At 36.0% G+C, this 22,609-nt stretch overlaps 2 protein-coding genes across 2 annotated transcripts in view; one reads left to right on the top strand and one right to left on the bottom strand.

Annotated features, from left to right (window-relative positions):
• PFD1 (PREFOLDIN 1) overlaps window positions 1-22,609 on the top strand; it is a 43,176-nt gene that overhangs the window by 8,253 nt on the left and 12,314 nt on the right. Inside the window, exons 2-3 of the mRNA XM_089827215.1 lie at window positions 20,232-20,294; window positions 21,152-21,205. Of these exons, the coding sequence (XP_089683341.1) occupies window positions 20,271-20,294; window positions 21,152-21,205 (78 nt within the window). The 5' untranslated portion in view covers window positions 20,232-20,270. The remainder of the gene's footprint in view (window positions 1-20,231; window positions 20,295-21,151; window positions 21,206-22,609) is intronic.
• LOC149564144 (membrane protein PM19L-like) lies at window positions 17,596-18,824 on the bottom strand. The gene has a single exon (XM_089827214.1). The coding sequence runs from the start codon at window positions 18,081-18,083 to the stop codon at window positions 17,760-17,762; it is 324 nt and encodes a 107-aa protein (XP_089683340.1). The 5' UTR covers window positions 18,084-18,824; the 3' UTR covers window positions 17,596-17,759.

Genomic DNA, 22,609 nt, shown 5'->3' with positions numbered 1-22,609 from the left:
TGCCTTTTTCTGCTTAAGTTTTTTATAATCTTCTGGATGATGATGCTTCTTGTCCAGTATCACTTTTTGCAGGTCTGCTTGATTCCGAGTGCTCTTTTGGAAATTTTGCCTTCCCTATGAAGGCTGGCATCATACTTTCAAGCCAATCAATCTTTGCTTCAATGTTGGAAATCCTTGCAATAGCTTCCAACATTTGAAATCTCGCTTCTCCATCTTCTTCCATCCTGCTCACTATGCTCATACTCCTGAACCACTTACTTGTTGCAATCTCAGATTCTAAAGACAAGAAATTAATACTTCCACTTGTTCTAGTTGAGGGTATAAACCAAGAATCAACAAACCATTGATAATTCCACACACAGAGCCTATGGAATTGGGGCATTGATACCAATATGATCTATAAACTGACATGACATTCCTTACACAAGCTTATCAATAGCAGATCCCAACAATGCTAAGACTTTTTTAGGACTCACTATCAAACATTCTACCATCTGCAAAACAACAGCTTTCCTCCCTCTTGCATTCAATTTTCTGGTGCCTAAATGCTCCTTTGGACATGAGTGATGGAAGATCAATTGTTTGAAATGGCTGGTTTCATCAACAAATATTTGTGTTCAGGATCCAAATGCTCTGAAATTCTGGGACTTGCCAAAATTTCTTGAGCCCTATAATGTGTGCAGATTTTAGAAGGCACCTCTGTGTTGCCAGGTACACTTATTTAAGTCCAAAGGGAAAGAAAATAACTAGTTTTGATCAGGAGCTTGCCTTGGTCGATCCCTTAGATGGCATATTTTAACCTCCATATGCCTACCCTAAATACAAGGTCTCATATGCATGCAATATCTACAACGACAACCCTACGAGGTGTGCTAAGTTGCTAACCCTAGTGTAGTGAGGAAGAGTTAGAAGATTGGAAATTTCTACTGTGCCAAGGGGCTGATTGATGGAGGTGGGATCGGCAACAGTGATGAGGTTTGAGAGAGGGAGATATGTGTAACTTCTGTGAGGTTTGGCAGGAAAATCCAAGTATGTGGGTAGGAGAGAGGAACAAAAGCAAGGGAAGAGTAGAGGCTATGGATCTTGGAGCTAATGGAGGGAGGAAATTTGCAACAAGCTTCAACATTAGTGGAGTTACAGTTATTTTCAGCAAAAGAGGAGTGATAGGAAGCATGGGAAAATTGGCAAACTTACTATCAGCGCCATTGGAGGAGCTCAAATGAGTGTTTGGAAGAATAACATCCAAAAGAGATAAAGATAGGGAGAGAGAGTTTCAGAATGAAAAATTAGAGATGTGTAACAATGGGAGATTTAAGGTTTTAAATGCATAAATTGTGTGTAAAGTGAGAAATTTGTTAGAGGAAAACTTACTAGGGTGAGACCTTGTTTTATTTGAGGGAAATGACTTCAAATTTGAGCCAAATCGTAGCACAAGATGGTACTTGTATTTTCTGTAGTTGGGGGTATACAATGATTTTTACCCAAAGTAACAATTCCACAACAAAATTTGTTTACAAATAGTTTTCTATAATTACGCATATTATAGCTATTGAAACTTAAATTAAATAACATTTGATAGGAAAATCTAATTTATTGTTTTATTTACAATATCCAACCATAATAGGGGTTGAAGGGGAGGGCATGATAGGGTGCCTTGGAACATTTGCCTCAACTAAGCCCAAGGCCGTGATACAACATCCCTTGACCTACAAGTGGCAAGAACATGCCCATCCAACATGGAGTGGCCTGCTTAGGAGTGATCGTATCTACCTCCCAACTTCTCTCATTGTTGACCTATATATGACTTCTTCCATCCTTAGTTCACTTCTATAACTAACCATTGTAGAGATTGGAGATGTATGCATAATAGGGTGCCCTAGAACAATTGCCTTAGCTAAACCCAAGGGCGTTATAGAAAAGTGATCCTTGAATTCTTGGAATGATTTCTCTTTTATACATTTTTGGTAAAAGCGTCACCACCTTTCATAAGAATTGAATCGCCACTTTTTATTGTTCTTTGAGAGTAATATATTACTCCCCAAGTTGATCTTGCTTAGATCACCTTTTAAGATGATGTCTTATCCCCTTCATACCTTCCAATGTGGGAGGCAATTGCACCTTTTTATCATGTCTTCCCTTTGCAATGATCACATAACCTTTCACAATTACCGCACTTTGAAAGAGTCACACTCCATCATTTTTGTCTTTCAAAAGAGTCACTTTCTTATTTATTTTCTCACTTCTTTCTTCTTTTGTTAACCCTTCCTTAATTCCTATGCTCCATCCTTTCTATCTTCCTACCCTTTACTCAAAGAGTAGGTCCTCTATGATAACCGTCAAGGGAAACAAAGAGTTACAACCTTTACTATGTATCTCTCTTCATAAAGAGGCATCCCTTCTAAACTTCTTTATAAAGAGGGCTCTCGTTGTGTCCTTTTCCCACATTGCACCATTGCAAATGGGGACCCCATCCTTTTGGGTTTGCTTGCCCCTTTTTTGGTTCTTGTTCTCTTGACAAATCTTGTAGCAATCTTGTAGGTTCTCTCTAGTTCCTATTAAGAAATCATAAAATTGGCCAAGTTTTGGTCAAGTTTTGTTCCCTATCGTTCAAGGTTCCAATTTTGAGGTGTTTCCTGCCTTAAAGTTGTAAAGTTGAGAAAAGTCTTGAGTTTTGAGTCCTTGAAAAAGTAAGTTTTGAGCAGGCCAGTTGAGTTCTTTCAGAGCTCCGACATTAATGCAAAGTTAAGATGACTTGTGAAATGACCTGGAATGATTAAGTGTAGGTTAGGCCTAACGCTGGTAAGTGGGGTAAACACAAAAAGGGCCTCAGTTCCAATTGAGAAAAGGAATTCTTGAGCATTTCAAAATGAAGTCCCTAGATGAAGTAATGAGTGCAAGATATCCAAAATTCCCTATAGTGCCATATTTTAGTGTACAATGAAAATTTCAAATAACATTTATAAAAAATTCTTCATCAATCATGGTACTAAAGAAAATTGAACAAAATTTGTCAAAAAACGATGAAAAATACACTACCTATGTTCGTAAGTGTCTTGACACCAATGAATCCTTGCATTCATGAGTGCCAAACCATTGATGTTTGTGAAATAATAGAAGTCCAAAGTTCACACTTAGGTTCAAGTAATGACACAAGAAGGGGAACACTACAAGATTGATGTCAATGAACAACTCATTTCAATACAAGTTTGAGTGTTTCCAAGTGTCTAGAGAAGTTTTTCCAAAATGAGATAATCCACCAAATGCTCCACGTATGCTTAGATGACAATCGCTCCATGATCGAGAGTGTTTTGAAGTAGAAAAAAAAATGGAAGCGACTTACCATTTGTGCTCATAGGTGCATTCTATTGTTATTATAATATATTATGAGCACAAAATCCTCCATACCCATTTAAATGCGCCCTTAAGGCATATTACAAATAATGATGTAAGTCTCCAAATGTAGACAAATCCACCAATGAGCCTTTAATGGCCCAGAGGGTGATTCTGGTTAAGTTGAGGAAAGAAACAAAATAAATGCCTGTCATAGGTGTCCGAAGACGTACCCAACGCATATTGACAATGGTCATGGAATGCAAGAGGAAAGAAAATTTTGCTACAAGTCTCAAAATGGGCTTTGAGTACTATTCATTAAAATAGAGAAAACTTTGAAAGATAGAGTCTGTTGGGTGTCTTTTAACGCACTCATAGTGCCAAATTCACTTGGCCAAAGAATGCATGAGAAAAAAATCATTTCATGAGTGGGGTTCAAGTGCACTTTGAGTGCAAATATGGAAGGGTTGAGGAATTTTCAAATGCCCAAACATCCTTCACACCTCCTAATATGCAACTTGTGCACACATTTCATACGATGAAGGAAAGCTCAAACGATACTCAACTATGGAAATATCAATGAATTAAAATCCTTTACACCTACAAATATGCACTCATTTTACGTGACAATGGAATCATCTCAAATTTGGAAAATCATTCACTATAGACCTATGCACTCATGAGCATAAATATCCTATGAAAAGTAAACTTTGTGAAATTTAAAATCCATTACCTAATCATATATGCACTTGAGGAAACTATATTACAATGGTGAAGCCCTCTACTATAAGTATGTGCTTATGTCACACAAGCAACTATACCTCTTTTACAATTAAAAGAACATCATCATAAATTTTTGGGTCAAATATAGTATAGAAGAAATTGCACAAAATTGGGGAAATAAATAAAATCACATGCATGGAAAATTATAAAATCTAAGTGTTGAAATTTCATGTCAATGTCAATGGAGGCCTAAGGAAAGAAATTGTGAAACGTGAATTTGGAATTGATCGAGTGCAGATAATAAAGGAAATATTGAGACCATGGGGAACTTAATCTTCAACATCTAATATTTATTTAATAAAAATTGGAAATAAATTAAATAATTATTTTTAAAAATATTTAAATGTTGGAATTTCCTAGTCATTATTTAATTAGAATGTTTGAAATATTTAATTGTTGAAATTCCAACCCGTTCGAATGCACACTAGTGAACAAAACCTTTTGATAAACGACAAGGAAAAATCTTTATACCTCTTTTGTGAAAAAGAACATCATAATTTTTTTGGTCAAATATTGTATTGAAGAAATCGCACAAAATTGGGGAAATAAATAAAATCACATGCATGGAAATTTATAAAATCTAAGCGTTGGAATTCCATGTCAATGTCAATGGAGGCCTAAGGAACGAAATTGTGAAACGTGAATTTGGAAGTGATCAAGTGTGGAGAATAAAGGAAATATTGAGAACATGGGGAACTTAATCTTCAACATCTAATATTTATTTCATAAAAAATGGAAATAAATTAAATAATTATTTAGAAAAATAATTAAATGTTGGAATTCCATGTCAATGTCAATGGAGGCCAAAGGAAAGAAATTGTGAAATGTGAATTTGGAAGTGATCAAGTGCGGAGAATAAAGGAAATATTGAGAACATGGGGAACTTAATCTTCAACATCTAATATTTATTTCATAAAAAATGGAAATAAATTAAATTATTATTTAGAAAAATAATTAAATGTTGGAATTTTCTCGCCAATATTTAATTAGAATGTTTGAAATGTTTAATTATTGAAATTCCAACCTATTCGAATGGACACCAATGAACAAAACGTATTGATAAACGACAAGGAAAAATCCTAAAGGGGTGTGTGAGTTTTGAGGGCGGGAGAGAGAGAGAGATGAATTTGCAGAGAGTTTGAAGAATTAGAGAAAGAGGCATGGGAGTGTTAGGGAGAGTTTTATGTGATTCTTACGTCAATTATTTTACATTCTCGGAGGAAGAGTTTTGGTTGCTGAGGTTTAAGGAAGCTGTTGAAGACCTAGAATCTCAGTCCCAATGTTGAAGATGTCCAAGATTGATGCTGTTGTCATCAATTTTGTATTCGCTAAATTAGGTCAACCCTATAAAAAATTTCAGAGTATAAACTCTGAAAGGTGTTTTCTTAGTTGTTTTGTTTTTGCCCCAAGATATTGGCATTTTCAATTCTGCTTGTTTTGAGCTATCTTAGGCCTCAATCGGAGTTGCATTTCAAAAGTTATTAAGGAATTAAGTGCACTATAGGTGGGATCTTAAAGCCCGATCGCATGCCTTCATTCCTTGTTTAAAATCTTGCACAAGTGAGCTTTTGTCGGTCTTTGCATAACATCTTGGGTGTCATTTACTTGCAATCTGGAATTGAAGCTCCACCATACATATTTGCAAGGAAATATGCAAACTTTGTTTAAGATTTAATGTGTTGGTGGGCTTTTGAAGCCTCGGTACATATTTTCTCTTTAAAAGGTTTAAATGCTTGTAATTGTACATGAGAAACCTGTTATGATAAAGGGGCATAAACATTTACATGCAAGGTGGTGAGTTTTAGATGCATTATACATTCAAAAACCTGTGTATGTGTTTAGAATGACTTGCGACTTCATTATTAAAGTCTGTCCTTGCACTTTTAATATGTTTTCAGTTGTGAATGGCTTCATAAAGCCCGTGACTGAATTTTGAAGGGCATTATGTGACATTTTAAGTATGTTACGTGCTTGTAAAATCCTGTGGTGGGTTGTAGATTGAAGGGCATTATGTGATATTTTAAATATGTTACGTGCTTGTAAAATCCCATGGTGTGTTGTAGAAGGCATTTGTGTTTATTTTAAAATGCAAATGGATTTCTAAAACTTGCCCAAAGCAATAGGAGGTAATCTCAAAGCCATTTACGTAAGTGTTGTTGTTTCTAAGTCGCAAATGACTTGTGTATGAGTTAAAAAATCCCATTATTACTCATAAGTGGCGGTTTTTATTTGTAATACCTATTTAAAAGGTCGTCATTGCTATCACAAGTAGTTTTTGTCTTGCATTTGGTACTAAAAATCCCATGCAAGGGCATATGACGTGATTTTGGAAAGGATTATTCATTTTAACATATGTATTGTGCTCTCCAAAACCTGTCATTGCTTCAAAAATTCTGTGGTTGCTAAAACGCCGATTTTAAGCTTGTAAAACATCAACAAAAGCCCTTTTTTTGCTGTACGCTGCAGTTAGGCATGTTAATTGAATGCTAAAGCCCATGTTTTGTCTGTTGCTGGTTTTTAAAGCTTGCATCATGCCTTCAAAATTCCGTATAGGGCATTAAAATGGGATTTTGATGAGAAAGCTCTCTTTCAAACTTGCAACATTTGTTTTAAAACCTGTCTAGAGCACAAAAATGGGATTTCTGGAAGAAGAAATTTGTTTTCAACTTGGGACAGAAAGTAAGAAGTCTGTCTAAGGCAAAATCATTTAGTTTGCAGCTTGTTTTCATCAACAAAAACAACATTTTCTTCCTAAGGCACTGTTTTTGAATTCTTTTGCAACGTGACTTGTAATCTCAATCAAAAACCACGTATTGCAAGTCTGAACCAGTCATCGCAGTTGCTATTCTCAAGCAAATCGTTTCTCATGCATGGCCATTTGTCGAAGAATCATCAGACTGCAAAATTGTGTTGATGGAGGAGAGTTCTAATACATTTTGGCTCGTATTTCTCTAGAAGCATCTGTAAAGAGTTGCAAGTAGAAAAATCTTTATCCCAATTTAGAGCAGTGGTTTTGGTTCCAAGTGATGTTTCAGCTGTCCTGCGATTATGTTCTTGAGCAATTTTTCTACATGATTGGTGATTCAAAATAGAATTTTTGGCTTCAAAAAGTTTGATTGTATTGTACTCACAACATTACAAGATCTTCCAACAAAGAAAAAGCCAAAGAATGTGTTTTTCCTTCATATGCGAACAGGATTAAAAACCCTGTCTGTAGTTATGTTTTGCCTAAAAAGATTGAGGTTTTCCCCCATTATGTAATTCAAGCTACAAAACCCACCTATCAGTGTTTTCCACATGCTTTGACAATTTTCCCGAGGCTGTAAATGGACTTCAAAAAACACATTTGTAGGTGACAAGTACTTTTAAAAATGACTTGTAATGGGACTCAAAAAACCCACTTATCTATATATGCTTGTGGAAGGAGGAGAAAAAGTGAAAATGATTGAGAGCATAGAATTCTTTCAAGACTGAAATGGCATTAGAAAGATGCTTTTCTTGTATGATCATTATGATACAAGATAATCAAGGATGAAGGTTTCTATTCCAGATCAAGATGCTTCCACCAAATCTGAGTACTTTAGTCACAGAGCATCCTTAGCAGTGTGAAAACCATATAAAGGATGATGTAGTAGAACTCATGTCTAGTTCAGACTCTTAGTCATTTTTTGCATGTTAATGTGATGGGGTAACAAGTTGTAATTGCATTACATACAAAAATGTAAGATGTAGTCAGAGTACAAGTGCATTAGGCTTTGTAGTCTTGAATAAGTCAAAGGTAGTTAAGGGTAATTTTCATCTTTTGGGCAATGCAAGAAAGCTCTGTCAATTTGTATATGCAGTCTAAGATTTTGCTTGGATGCAGATTAAATTGCTTTCAATAAAAGAAGCAAGTTGTTTTGAGACGTGCCAATCCAAGCTCATATGCGATGACATTTTCTTGAGTTGATTGTGAGTTTTATGCTTTGTTCAAGAGAGATTTGAACTCAATCTTGCAGACTTTGAGCTGCATATTGCGTTCGGAGCTATAGTTTGTTTCCAAGTTTGATCTTGCAGACTTCGAGCTGCTTATTGATTTGGAAGCAATTGTAGAACACATAGATAAGGAGGTAATTTGTAGATGTGCTGCTTTTATTACTACAGTTTGTGTGTGCAAGGTGAAATATGTGCTGGAGACTTTGAGCTGCATGTGTTTCATTATTGTTCTCAAAATCTTATAACGAGGCATGGAAAGACTTTTAGCTTACATGGGTTTCTTAGTTACATAAAATGTTGTTATGCTGAAGATTATTCCTACGTCTAATCTTCTGATTATCAGAATTATTGCTCTAACAGATACTTTGTAATTTAAGATTGTATTGTAGTAGTAACATTTATTCTAAAATAAGAGAATGGGATGAATGGCCCACCTTGATCTAGCTTAGTGTAAATAAGTAGTTAAGTGTCTTATTGATTCCAGTAGCAACAAGAAGGGACAACCTTCCTTGAGAAGTAGGAGAGACTTTGTCTCACATGATCTGGCTTGTTTACACTTGATCCTTAAAAACTATCATTTGCAAAATATCCGCAATTTTGTTAGTTGTGGTCACAATGATTTACAAAATTGCCACCCAACACAAGCATTCCAGTTCAAGGTGTTCAAGGTTTAAAGATCGAAGTTCGATTATGTAAGAAGGAAGAGTACAACGCCTTGAAGTTCCTTCGGAAAATCTGAAGATCCCAATCAGTAAAAAGCAAGGAGGAAGAGTTCCAATTCTAGAATTTCAAGTTCATGAGATACAATTCAAGTATGAAAGACTTCAACAATGATATAATGGTCAACAAGAATGGTGCTCAATCATCTTCTTAGGTTGACATGTCTGAACTCTCTGCATTGAAGGAAAGGAACAAACGACGAGCTATTCTAAGAACACAAAGCATTTAGTGTATAGTGGCCATTCATGCTGCCCCACTCTCTTATTGAATGGGCTAGCATAGTGGGCATTTATTACCTCACTAAGTGGATTTCTCTTCATTTGTCTGTGTGGACCTGTGTAATAATTGCAGATTTTCTTTCTTTTCCCTAACCCTAATTAGGGTTGAGGTGGCATAATCTATGCCATTGATTTTGTTTCAATCAGGTCCACTCATTGTAATCAGGGACCTATATAATGGCCTCATTTTTCATTTGTCAAGTAGTGATTTTTGAGATTGTTGCTATGAGCTACCATTGTTAATTTCATGGTGATTAATTGAAGTATTGTGGTGCTTGCATGTTCTCACTATTCCCTCACTTAGAGTAAGATAGATTTGTTAGATAAAGTGCTTTGATTTCAATGGAGAAATGTTTTAGTTTCTGATGAATTTCACTGGCTCATACTTTTGGTAGTTTGCTGGTTGTAAGTTGTCATATAAAGATAGCTTGAGTCCCCCTTTTTGTACGGATGCTTAACTTCTACCATTAAATGTGCATTGTTTGTTGTGATATGAAAATTCTTCATGTAACCCTTAGAAGATTGCACCAATTCTTGGGGAGTTGTAGTTGATCTTGGCGAAGTAGGGCTTGATTATTGGAAGTGCATTCAGTGGAGCACTATCTATTCATATCGTTACTGCTAGGAGTAGATTTAGATCCTTCTAACCCTTTCCCCTTTAATTTCAGTTCATTTCAGTTGTGTCATTCGAAGAAGACGCATCACAAGATTGCAATATTTGATGAAGGAGTTCTTGTCAACATTGCGGAAGAATTGAAGAACGATTCAAATGTAAGTCCCTTTGCGATACCAGCATATCACATCAACCATTGAGCTTATCCACAAGTCAAGACCTGACAGTAAAGAACCATGGAGTCACCTGTATGATCTTTCGCAATCTTAGTATACATAGGATTTTGCTCAAGAGAGGATAAGTACCTTGTATTTTATTCTGTTGTTAGTGTAGTCATAAAATACACATCAACAGGTCCCTTCTTGACTAACTGTTGTTTATGCCTTAATTTCAAATCTGATGTCCATGCCCCTCTCTTCCCCTCCCCAACCTTCTTCAAACGAGAATCGGCCTTATGTAGCCTCCGCAAGGACGTATAGGGTCACAACTTCTGCAACGGACATTCTTTTTATAAAGTTGCATCTCTTCTAAATTAATTGCTGTCCTTTCATAAAACGTGGGTACCTGGAACCAATGAGATTAAGGTTTATTAGATGTTGTATTTAGATTGACATCCACTTGTTTACTTTTAAGATTAACATTCTTATAATCAACAAGTCGCTGATCATATGAAGAAGCCGCTTTGTTCAAAGGGGTAAAATATTGTTGTATGATCAAGTCCTTTTTGTTTCTGTCAACTTCGGCCTTAGAGAAAACTGTGAAGTCTTATCATTAAGACAATTTTCTGAATATAAATATATCTGAATAAATTGATTAATTATGTCTTCTTCTTGTTCAAGGATTTTGTGAGAATGTTTTATGGTGGGGTTATGAGAGTACTGGTGTCTTGGACATTGAATCTTGAGGGTGCCAGTGTCCTTTATGAATAAAATTCTAAAACTTAAGATTTTAGAGATAGGCAGGTAATGTTAAGGAATCTAGGATCAGAGATAGAGAAAATAATAGACTTTATTTTCAGATTCAATCCGATGAGTACTTCTAACTTTGTCACAGACTTGATATATTCTTCCTTGTACTATACTGTTATTATTATTGATAAACGATAATAATAGTCTCAGACTACACTGAGAATACAATACTCAGATTGAGACTGTACTTGCTATGAACTGAATATTATGAAGTCTGCTCTTAACTGCAGACGTAGATATACACAGAAGACTGATTGCTAAATGAAACCGTAGATGATAATGTTTGTTTGCTAGGGTAATCATATGCCACTGTATTGATAATTTCCCCACAGAAAACAATTAATATGTATACACTTTCAAATGATCACACACATGTAGGGACATGACCCCTAGGTGGCTTTTGCCACGTAGGGTCATGATAACTAATAGTTATGTCTTGACTCTTAACAACATAACCATAAACTATCATCGACATGACAAGCATATAACATATAAATTGTCGTGCCCGAGCATGTTTATCAATATCGATACCAATGTAATGTATAATGTATTATTACTGCTGTGCAATTCTCAAACCCGATCACTGGGTATATGAGGATTAATCTGCCTTATAAGTATATCAATTCATAAATTGATTCATTCGCATTATGTATATATGTAGCCTGATCTGGGCATGATCAGAAAGTATTTAAATAGCTTGTGATATTAGTCTGTGGAGGAAATCAAACATATGCATATATGTATGTATATGTATATACCAAAGTAACAAGAATCGGAATTGGATTGGAATCGGCAAGGCCGAATCAAATTGTGAACCGGTCATGAATTGGAATCGAATCGGCAAATTTAAAACTTGTTTCATGCACCCTTTATTGAATATAACTTAAACACACTATAACATTATCAAATAAAAGCTAACATACATAAACAAGGAACATAAATGATAATCCATCACAGACATCACACATAAAATGTAAATTGTAGTTGAAGTAAATAGAAATCATAATGAGTCAAATCATAGAATGTATGTAAGATGAAGATCCACAAAACATATGTCTATCAGTATTTGAAAACAAAATGAAAAAACGAGGCTGTAGCTCAAGCCTCATCATCATCCTCAAGCTCGGCCGTAGCCTCAACCTCAGCCTCTGAGTATCCTGTCTGCCTTCTACAAAGGCATCTAAGGAAGGAACTAGAGGACTGCTGAGCCATAGCTCCCGCATGTAAGATGGGCTCACAAACAACAACACTAGGGCCTGTGTCTGTGTGTGCGCGTGTGTCTGCCAGTGCTTGAACGTGCTCTAGCCACCTTCATTGCCATGGCCACAGCCTCAACCTCTCACCCACTCATGGTCTACCTCAGTGATGACCAAATCCACACCCCAGTGAGACACTTTGATTTTGGATCAATCTCCTCCAGAATGATCGGAGAGGAGTTGATGCCCAAAATCTGTATGGTCCTAAGACGGAGGTTGTAATGAACAAAGACAAGATCATTCAACCTTTGTACAGACAACCTACTTCAAGCGGATATGCTCAAACATGGACCAATTGCGCTTACATCCAATAGCACTGCTTGGCTAACTCATAATACAAATGGCAATTTTCTAAAGTTTTGGGGGTAGTGGGGCCAAACATTTGCCCACTTTTCGATTTTTTGCGATTCTTGGCAATGAAATCACCGATCTGGTTCAACGATTCAAAAAATAAATCGGGAAGCCTGAATCGAATTGCCAAACCGGCGATTCCCGTGATTTTTGGGCGATTCTCGTTGCTATGGTATATATGTATGTGTAAACCTGTTCCATATACTGATATCAACTTTATCAGATCCAACTGAAGCTTTACTTTAACAGGTAACAGTGAGGAGAATCTAAATTTGTTTGTGTGGCACTCCAATGATGACTTTTAGGCTAGAAAAAAATGAGCCCTAAAAATTACTAGGGGATGTGGAGACCAAAATGAGGCAAATATGTAAACAGGAAAGTGTAACTGTAAGTATGATAGGTACTAGGTTGTTGTAGGTTTCTATCAAGTATATTTGTTGCTTGTAATCCTTCATTGATACTCTTTTTGAAGATCAATTCTATTTGGGATTTGACGAGTCCACCTGATGTCTAGTCTAAAAGGTTTAAGTTCATGTGGTTCCTTTTCCTTGAATAAAAAAGTTGTAAATTTTTTCTCAATCACCTCTAGCCTATTGCAGAGGCACACGATCCCTCTAACACTACTAATGATCCTTATAGTTAGAACCACAACATACTAACCACTCTACCATCCTTGATGAGGCTTGCCTCTATTATGACTACTCATTGGTCTTATTGGGTGCAGAAGATGTCCATAAAGCTCCTTTAGGGGTTGGGATTGGGATTGGAATCGTCAAACCTTTGACCTTGCTTGATAGGAAGTCAACCCTCGAGGCCTCTCGCTACATTCTCCTCTGCTAGCTTTCTGTAGTAGCTAATTTGACCAAATCTAGCCTAGGTTGACCACTTCTAGCCTATTGTAGAGCTACATGATCCCATCTTGTTGATCCTTACAGTTAGAACCAGCATACTGATTCATCTTACCAAGTATATTTATTGCTTGTATCCTTCATTGGTACTATCTTATTGTTGAGGTTTGACAGATCCTCCTGATCTCTGGTCTAAATTGTGTTAGAAATGGAAAAAGAAATATGGAAATAAGCAAAAACCAGGAAAGAATCTAAGTGAGTTAATGCATGAAAAGATATTACCATAAAATAGGAGAGAGAAAGCTTCAAGCTCCCAACACTATGAGACAAGATATTTGGAAAGGGGAAAGCAAAGAAAACCCCTTGTGACATTATGAATGAGGCATGAAAAGCCTAAGAAGAGAGAGAGAGAGAGAGAGATAGAGAGCAATGCTCATATAATAATTGAGAAGAGGAAGAAACCTCATTGTGAAATGAGAGAAGAGGGTCATCTCTTAAATAGAGATGAGAGAGAGGAGTTAGAATGTAACTCCCATGTCTATGAATGCCACCATTCATAAGTGTGTGAGGCCAAGTGTGAGATTCCTCTTAAGGAGGAATAATCTAAAATTAGAAATTACAATAAATATTTGTCCTCACATATTCCACTAGATGACAAAATAAGATGTAGTGGAAAAAGGACAAAAAAGAAATATATTAGGATACCTTGGCTTATATCCTAATATATTATAACAATAAAGAAAGAAGTTCTAACCTTGGTTTATAAACACACCAAGGAAAGATTACAACTTCTAACACCCCCCTTTAATCTTTACTTGGGGTAATTACATCAAAGGGTATTAAACCCATAATTTTACAAAAATCTGCAACTTAATCTTCAATATGAAGTAATTTGATTTTCTTCAAGCCATATGGTACATTTGCAGATCCAAGAGAAGTACATGAGTCCTTTGAATGTGGAAGCATAGACACATCTTCATATGTGAAAAATCGAGAAGGTTCCTTGATGGATCACCTGAAAAAAAAGAGAACAACAAGACAACTATCCACAAGTAGAAGTACATTGAATTGGCCAGTTAGTAAAAAAATGAAGTTATAATAATTTAATCAAGGAGGAACTAAGAGAGATGAGAATAAATGAATGTGTTCACCAACATGCAATGGAGTTAACATGATATCTAAAATAAGTCATAAGCTCAAAATGATCATAATATGGGTCAAAATGACCAATCTTTATGCAATAAGTCTCTCGTGAAAGAAATATACTAATGCACAAATGACCACAGACAAGGCCAACTAATGAAACCTGCATCAACATTGCGTCAATCACATGGATATAGACCGTCCATTAATGAGTCATCCCACTACAGGTGAATGGGTCGCGACTCCATCACCTACATGACTCACGATCTAGGCAATAAAGTATGCAGAACATTATCACATTGTATATTTATCAAAGAAATATAAGAGAGACAATAATAAATAAGTAGAACATGTGCTTCAAGCACTAAATAATTCAAGTTACAGTTTTGCCGATAATTATAGCTGAAGTGGACCAAAGGAAGGGTTTATGAGGAGTAACAACATATTGCCTTCAAATTAAGAAATCCATCATGGACAAGCAACATCATTGCCATGAGGAAAAAGATCAACATGGATCAAAACAACTTTCTCAAATAAAGTCTCCAATATAGGAGTGCTCCAAGATATGGTAGCCTCGTCACCTATACACTCAAAAGTGAGCAAAGTGTAGGAAGTCATACCATGATTAAATCAAAACTAGGAGCATACACTAAGGAGATAAAGAGATTGAAATGGGAAATCCCCATAAAAAATCATCCTCGCATTGAGGAACAAAAATGGAACAACATGGAGAGAAACTCCATAAATATCAACCTTTCAAAGTAGAGCATATAGAATCAAATGGAGGGAAACTCCATGTAAATATTAATCTTTCAAAGTGGAACCAATAGAACCAAATGGAGGGAAACTCCATATAAAATGAGTGCACACCAATATAGGATGAAGGTATACTCCATGGGCCAGATAAGGAAACTATGTATCAGTTATACTGAGGGGACCTACATAGTTATCCTTGAAAAAAAATGGCTCCCTATGCAACTCAAAACAAAATATCATATAAATCAATGGTATAAAACCATAAAGTGCCAACATGGGCATGGAACGATGCTATAAAAGCATAAAACTGCAACCATGTGCAGATAGATCAATTAACTCAAATAATGAAGGCAATAGTGTAAGATACTCATAAACCTGAATAAATTGAAATAAAAAGAAGTATTTGGAAGAGCAATAAGCATAAGTTATCAGTTAAAATCTCCATGCAAGGTGAACACAAGTGAGAAGATATAAAGCATGGGCCCACCATCAAAGACAAGAATCCTCAAAAAGGAATTATAAATGAGGATATTTTAAAAAAAACTTAACTTTTTATGTTAAAAGTAAAAATAAAACTTTGATTAGTTTTAATTTTTAATTTTAGGAAAACTTCTCAAAAAAAAATCCTTAACTTCTCCTTTTTTACTTAAAATCACGTAAAGGAGTAAGAGAGATTTAAAATAAAATATTGCACTTGTCTGACAATGACTGATTACATGCCAAAAATAGTTTGACAAGAGGCAATAATAAAAGTAAATGATGCTTCTGTCAAGAGCTAAAAAAAGAAAAAGAATCTTGCATGAAAAGACAAGAAAACGTTACCTCCAGCTGTGGCACAATAGACGGCAGATTTTCCCACTAAATATGGGAATGCATTATTCTTTGTAATAAAATCTTACAGTGAAGATGATGTCGATAAGAGCATCAAATACAGTGTATGGGCAAGCACCCCAAATGGGAACAAGAGACTAGATGGGGCATACCAAACTGCCAAAGAGAGGTCTGGAGGAAAGCCTGGAAGCTGTCCAGTGTTTCTGTTTTTTCCAGTTAATGCAAGTGGCCAGTTCTGTGGTGTGGCTGAAATGACTGGCCCTGTGGATTTTAACAAAAGCATGCCCTTAAGACAAGTGGAATGGCTACTTCCCAGTCAAATGGCACATAATTAAAGATATTTCCAATTCTCAGTTCCGTCATATCATTCTTGGAAACAATGACAATAAGCCTGTGACCAACAGCAGGGACACACAAGAGATAAGATTCTCGCAGGGTATTGAGATGCTAAATATTTTCAAGAACTTCTCCTCAAAGACATCTATACTAGATGATTTTATGTTTTATGAAAGTAGGCAAAAGACAATGCAAGAGAAGAAGAGGGCGCCGTATCAGCAAGAGCACCTACAGATATTAGGCAGATATGACGCTGTTCAGAAGAAGGGATCTGGGGAACAGCTGACTAGATCTGAGAAAGGATCTGGGGAACTGAATAGATCTGATGGAGAAGTAAAAGATGGTGTGCATAAGAACAAGCGTGAAAGGAACCACTCTGCCAGTTCCAATATTCCATCTCAAAGACCAAATCCAGTCACTATCCCAGAAACACATCTCTAAGACGAGATAGATTAAGGATAAGCATAAAAAAGAATGATAACCAGGCCATGACTTCTACTGCAAAAGGCACTCTGTGGGTGCCCATTATTGAACTTGATGATGCCACTCTAAATAGAGGTATGACAGCAGATGGAAGCTGCATAGCTAACATGACCTGAGAGAATATCAGCAGCTGATAAATACCTGCTGCATCTGTATTCCAAATGCAAAGCATGGCCAGCACAACAGCACTTACTTTAATTAAAACACGGTGAGCCAAAATATGTGGATGAACACCAAGAAAACCTTCCAAAGCAACTTGTGCCCCAACGGTTCCAGTTACTGTGGACAACTGGCTGGCACAATATATGCCTAAAAAATACTACAAGAGGAATTGGACTTTTGAATACCTGATCAATTAGTGGTTGTGCATCCTGATATGTTAAAACTTCAAGCCCTGCAATATGAAATGTTGTTGCTGCAGAACTCAACAATGCAAGATTGACTAACAAAATCCCACTCAATGCGATTGCAATCTCCAAGAAATTGTAGGACACAAAGTCCCAATGGGTATCGTTTCCAACTGCAATCTGCAAATGGTACTCAGGTACCAGCATCAAATGCGACGAAGCATGCTAGTGTGGAACCATCTGTTGCCACAGAAAACTGCACTGCCCTGGCCAATGTAGTGGACATGGGAAAAGGTGAACCAGAAGGAACAGGAGATGGACGGAATAAGAAAGAGCAAATGGGAAAAAGTGAACCAGAAGGGACAGGAGGAGATGGGAGGAATAAAAAAGAATAGCATTGGAAGCTCGAGTGTTTTAAAATCGGGTTCCATAACGCAATTAGCATATAGACAGGTTTTTTTTTTTTTTGCCTGTGGTGCTCCCCTTGAAAGTCATAAAAGTCGTTCACCATCTGAAAGGCGACACAAGAGAAATAAGAGTAGGAGCCCTTCAAGGTCTCCTATCCGTAAGTCTAAAAGTCCAAGCATTGGATAATCTGAGCGGAAGCGAACAACGGATATCTGGATATATTAGGAAGGAAAGGGTGAACCAACTAATGTGATGTCTGAATATGGTTTCAGGCATGCATATTCTTGGGCTCTTACACTTCTTGCCATGGGATCGGCATGCAAGGAGATCCATTTACATGGCAGAAGAAGCACTTGAAGCCAAGCTCTCTGCTGTCCACATCCAAAGATGGTGAAGCCCTGACAGACATGAAGCTGTTCCCACAGCTCCAGCAATCAGAGAGAAGATGACCATAAAACCAGTGGCCTTATTTCCCATGGGGAAAAACAATGGTGAGAATGAGAACCCCACTGGAATGCTGCTTTTGGGTCCAGAAACATAATGATAATCAATGGCCTTGTTGAGTGCCCATCCAGCAATTCCAGCAAAGGTCACGTACATGCAGAAATTCAGCAAGAGCATAAGTCCATCCAAAGACTCCACTATTCTCACACCCATTTAACAAAATTTCAGAATGATTTAGAAAAAGAGCAATTTCTTAAAGAGAGCTCCAAATGACTCAAACTGAAAAAAAATGAACAATTCCTTTGTTTTATAGAGGCACAAAGAAATGTTTTGATCTGCTATTAACAAGATTAAAAAAAAATGATATCTAGATAGGAAAACCCTTTTGGCGGCAAGCCTGCCAAAGGGGTGAGATGAAAACTAATAAAAAATAAGAAGTAACCTGCACAAATTAGAGCAAACAGAAGTTAATCAAGTTTGGCGGTAAACCAGCCAAACCCAAAAAAAAAATTCAATTTCTTCCATCTTAAAAGGATTAAAGAAGAAATTAGTGAAATCTCTCTCAAGAGTCTCCTTTGAATCGTACCTTCATGCAAATACTCAAAACAAAGATTAAATGGCTCTGATACCATGTTAGAAATGGAAAAAGAAATATGGAAATAAGCAAAAACCAGGAAAGAATCTAAGTGAGTTAATGCATGAAAAGATATTACCATAAAATAAGAGAGAGAAAGCTTCAAGCTCCAACACCATGAGACAAGATATTTGGAAAGGGGAAAGCAAAGAAAACCCCTTGTGACATTATGAATGAGGCATGAAAAGCCTAAGAAGAGAGAGAGAGAGAGATAGAGAGCAATGCTCATACAATAATTGAGAAGAGGAAGAAATCTCATTGTGAAATGAGAGAAGAGGGTCATCTCTTAAATAGAGATGAGAGAGAGGAGTTAGAATGTAACTCCCATGTCTATGAATGCCACTATTCATAAGTGTGTGAGGCCAAGTGTGAGATTCCTCTTAAGGAGGAATAATCTAAAATTAGAAATTGCAATAAATATTTGTCCTCACATATTCCACTAGATGACAAAATAAGATGTAGTGGAAAAGGACAAAAAAGAAATATATTAGGATACCTTGGCTTATATCCTAATATATTATAACAATAAAGAAAGGAGTTCTAACCTTGGTTTATAAACACACCAAGGAAAGATTACAACTTCTAACAAATTGTTTTAGTTCACATGGTCCTCTTTGCTTGTACGAAAAGAAAAACTTTTCCTAGGCAGTTGCTATTCACAAGCAGCTTGCTATTAGGTATATTTGCTCCTTTTGTTGCTCAAATGCTTGTTTGGATCATGGTTATGTTGAATTTAACTTGTCATTTTTTTTAATGTCCTTTTGCTAAGCTCGTGTGGGGTGCCTTTTTGAGTGTTTAGTCCAATTTGCTTGTGATCAACAGAATTAGCTAATTGAGTATTCTTGTGGGATTTCCAAGCATTTTTCAGATCTACAGTTGCTGTTCTATATTGAGATTTCTGGTTTTCATAGACTAATTTTTTAGAGAAATCATTCTTAAATGATTTCCATGTATGTTAGTTTATAATTTGGAGCTGATTTCAAAGATAAGATTTTTTTTTTTTTTTTGCTGTTGATGACTTCGGTTCCTCAAAAGGCTAGTGTTCCTGAACACCTTTGGTCTGCTAGTCCAAATTGTAGTATGCTCAAAGATAACAATATGAATTGGCCTATGCAAGATGATGTGCACTGTTGATGATGATTGGTCCATTGATAATTCCCAGGACTGCAGTTCTCTTGTGATGCTACAGATGCCTCCAAGATTGTGTACCCTGACTAGTGGATTAAAGTCTGCATGTTTCATGGGCTGAACAGTCAAATCAAAAAAGTTGAGGCTGTGCTATCCCTTCTCGATAAGAAAGCTGTTGCTAAAGGGAAAAGATCAATGATGCTAATGTGTGATTTGCAATCTTTCTTGTTTGAGGTTTTGATATGCAGTTTGTTTCTCTGGTTCTGTGATACAGACTCTTTAGGCTAAGGTTCAGTAATGTTCTCATAAATTGTTACTTTCCTTGGGAAATTTATTTTACTATGATTTATACTGCTTGCTAGAGCTATATTTGTAGTCTTTCCCCAAGATTAAAAATAATCATTTCATCAAGATTAAAAATAGTGTTTGTTTTTTCCAATACAACCATTTTTTTTGTCATGTGTGACTTACTTAGAATGCTCAGAACTATTTCATAAGACTCTGTAATGAATGTGAATCTGACTTGTGTGTATGTAGGTCTAATGTTTCATGTAATGAGTTTCTAATGCATGCTTTACTGTTTGTTGTTTGTATTCTAGAGCATACGTGCAAAGCTTCTAAATTACAGAGGCTGCAAAATGGCAGGAGAATTCAATAGAGAGGTATTTTATTGTGGCCGTGGATTTGTGGTTTGATTCCTTGAAAATTAGGAGCATGATTGTGATACAGCTGACCGAAATCAAACTTGTAGAGTAGCACTACATGATTGAATGATGTATTTTCCCACCAGAAATAAGTAGTCTGTTTAATAGACAAGACATGCATATGATTACTTTATACTGTTGCAGCTGTTGATATAGTCCAAAATATTGCCCCTTCAAAGCTATAATTGGCATTTTTTTAATGTTTATATCGCAAGCTTTTCTATGCGCTGTATTGATATCTTTTGATTTCATTTGAACTTAGATGCCAGATACTCCTGATAGGCACTACAGGTGCTTATGTACTTGCTTGATAGGAAGTACAGAGGCTGATTATGTAGCATCATTAATTATAGGATAACCAATGAGCTATGCAAGGTGCCTTTTGGGATTCCAGCCATTGTAGGAAAGAAACATTTGTGACTAGGAGATATGAATTGATAGGTGTTATATTTGGGATCCTAGTTATCGATTTCGTAGCCATTTTCTACCAGTGCTAGTGCATATTGTTTCAGATGGCTAAGTTATAATCAATGTCTTTTTTGTTCTGGTAGTCTTTCTTTGTTTACCGTTATCAATCATGCATTTATATTATTGGAATTTAAAACTTCAATTCATCATCTTTGGCATAAATACCTTTCTTGTAGTTTTCCTTTCAAAAGCAGTATTGTCGGAGGTGAGTATTGTTATAGCATGCCACTTGATATGAAACTTTGTGTCAAGTATAAAAGCTACATGTTAAGACTAAACTGTTTGTTATAGTTTTTCACATATGTTGTTTCTATCACAATACTTAGTTTATTTTCTTGATTTCATAGGCATTTGTTGAACTACAAGGTCGATTGATTGAGACGTCTACTAAGATCAAACAGGTGAGCTAAAGCTATCTACTTTTTCCTTTGTTTAGGATTTTTTGGTTGATATATTATTTTCTTGTCCCATATTTCCAATTTACATCAATTTTTATACTAGCTGATGCTTAGGTGGTAGACTTTGTTGATGTGAAGATCAACATCTTCTGTTATTCTATTTAGTTTCATTTTATCCCTGACTTATGAATATATTCATGCATTTTTCCTCCATTAACTTCTGTATCAAATGGACTTACATATTTATTTTCCTAGCAAGTCATTTATCAACTGTGAAGTTATCTATATAATAGATTTTGTTTTAAAAAATCAGAAGAAGTTTAAGAATTTGGATGGTTATTTGATGATTCTCATGTCATAATCATTATCTCCTTGCCGAGGGATATTTTTCCAGGAGATAATAAGATGGTGCTTTCATGGGCATGCATGACTGATGATGATTGGCCAACTGCAGATATCCTTCCATATTCAAATTTAATACTTTCTACACATCTCCATGGCTCAATCATTTAGCTGCTTCATTTTTATGTGTTGTCCATGAAGGTTGGTTTAGTAACTATTTTGGTGAAAAAATTGGACAGATTAGTAACTAACCTAGGGCTCCTCTCTGACTGATGTTCTGCTCTACCACTGCCTTCTTGTACTGAGTTTGTTCCTTACATGTAGTTTTGAAAGTGTTACCATCAACGCTCACCCTTAATCTACACACTACTCAATATCACCAGCCATCCCCAGCAGGCACTATTTCTGAAATTAGGATGGAAGAACTAGAGGAGCTAGTAATAGAACTCATGTTTATGCACCTTATGGTCATGAAGTTAATGTTAATGTCTCTACTACAATTATCAAAGAGTGTTTTGTAAGTTTTCTGCTTTGTAATGTCCCCAAATTAATGGCAAGAGAATAAATAAATAAATTGTTCCTGGATTAAAATAATAATTTTTATTTAATCATTAACTAAGGGGAATTATTATTATTTGGGCCCAGTCCTATTTGTAACTTGTGAACCTATTTTCAATTTGTATTGGGCCAACATTTTATTGGAGGTGTGAACCTCATATTAATGGGCCTCTAGGAAGCTATTGTAATCATCAATCAGTTAGTCTTTCATCTCATTGTATGTATCTACAATTCAAGTTAGAATTGGGAGTGTTGGTTTGCAGTCTTGGAGGTGCAAGATCCCCCCTACTCTGCTGCCAGAGATGTCACTTCAGATATTTCACTTGTACGTAATTGTTCAGTTTATGAAATCTTCTTGCGAAGACAAATTTGTGAATACAAATATAATCTGAGAACGCACTTCTCAAATTGACAGAAATTCATTTTGTGGCTTCCATATGCTCTAAGTTGATTTGGATCTACTATGTTGCCTTGAATTATAATCTAATAATATCCAAATGTTTTGAG

This window comes from Cupressus sempervirens, chromosome 4, assembly GCF_028749045.1.
Source record: "Cupressus sempervirens isolate cs-2001-9-10 chromosome 4, ASM2874904v1, whole genome shotgun sequence".
Classification (NCBI taxonomy): Eukaryota; Viridiplantae; Streptophyta; class Pinopsida; order Cupressales; family Cupressaceae; genus Cupressus; species Cupressus sempervirens.
This window is presented reverse-complemented; position numbering and strand designations above follow the sequence as displayed.

Excerpts from the sequence above, each read along its gene's own strand:
- LOC149564144 (XM_089827214.1), bottom strand. The coding sequence starts at position 18,083 with ATGGGTGTGAGAATAGTGGAGTCTTTGGATGGACTTATGCTCTTGCTG.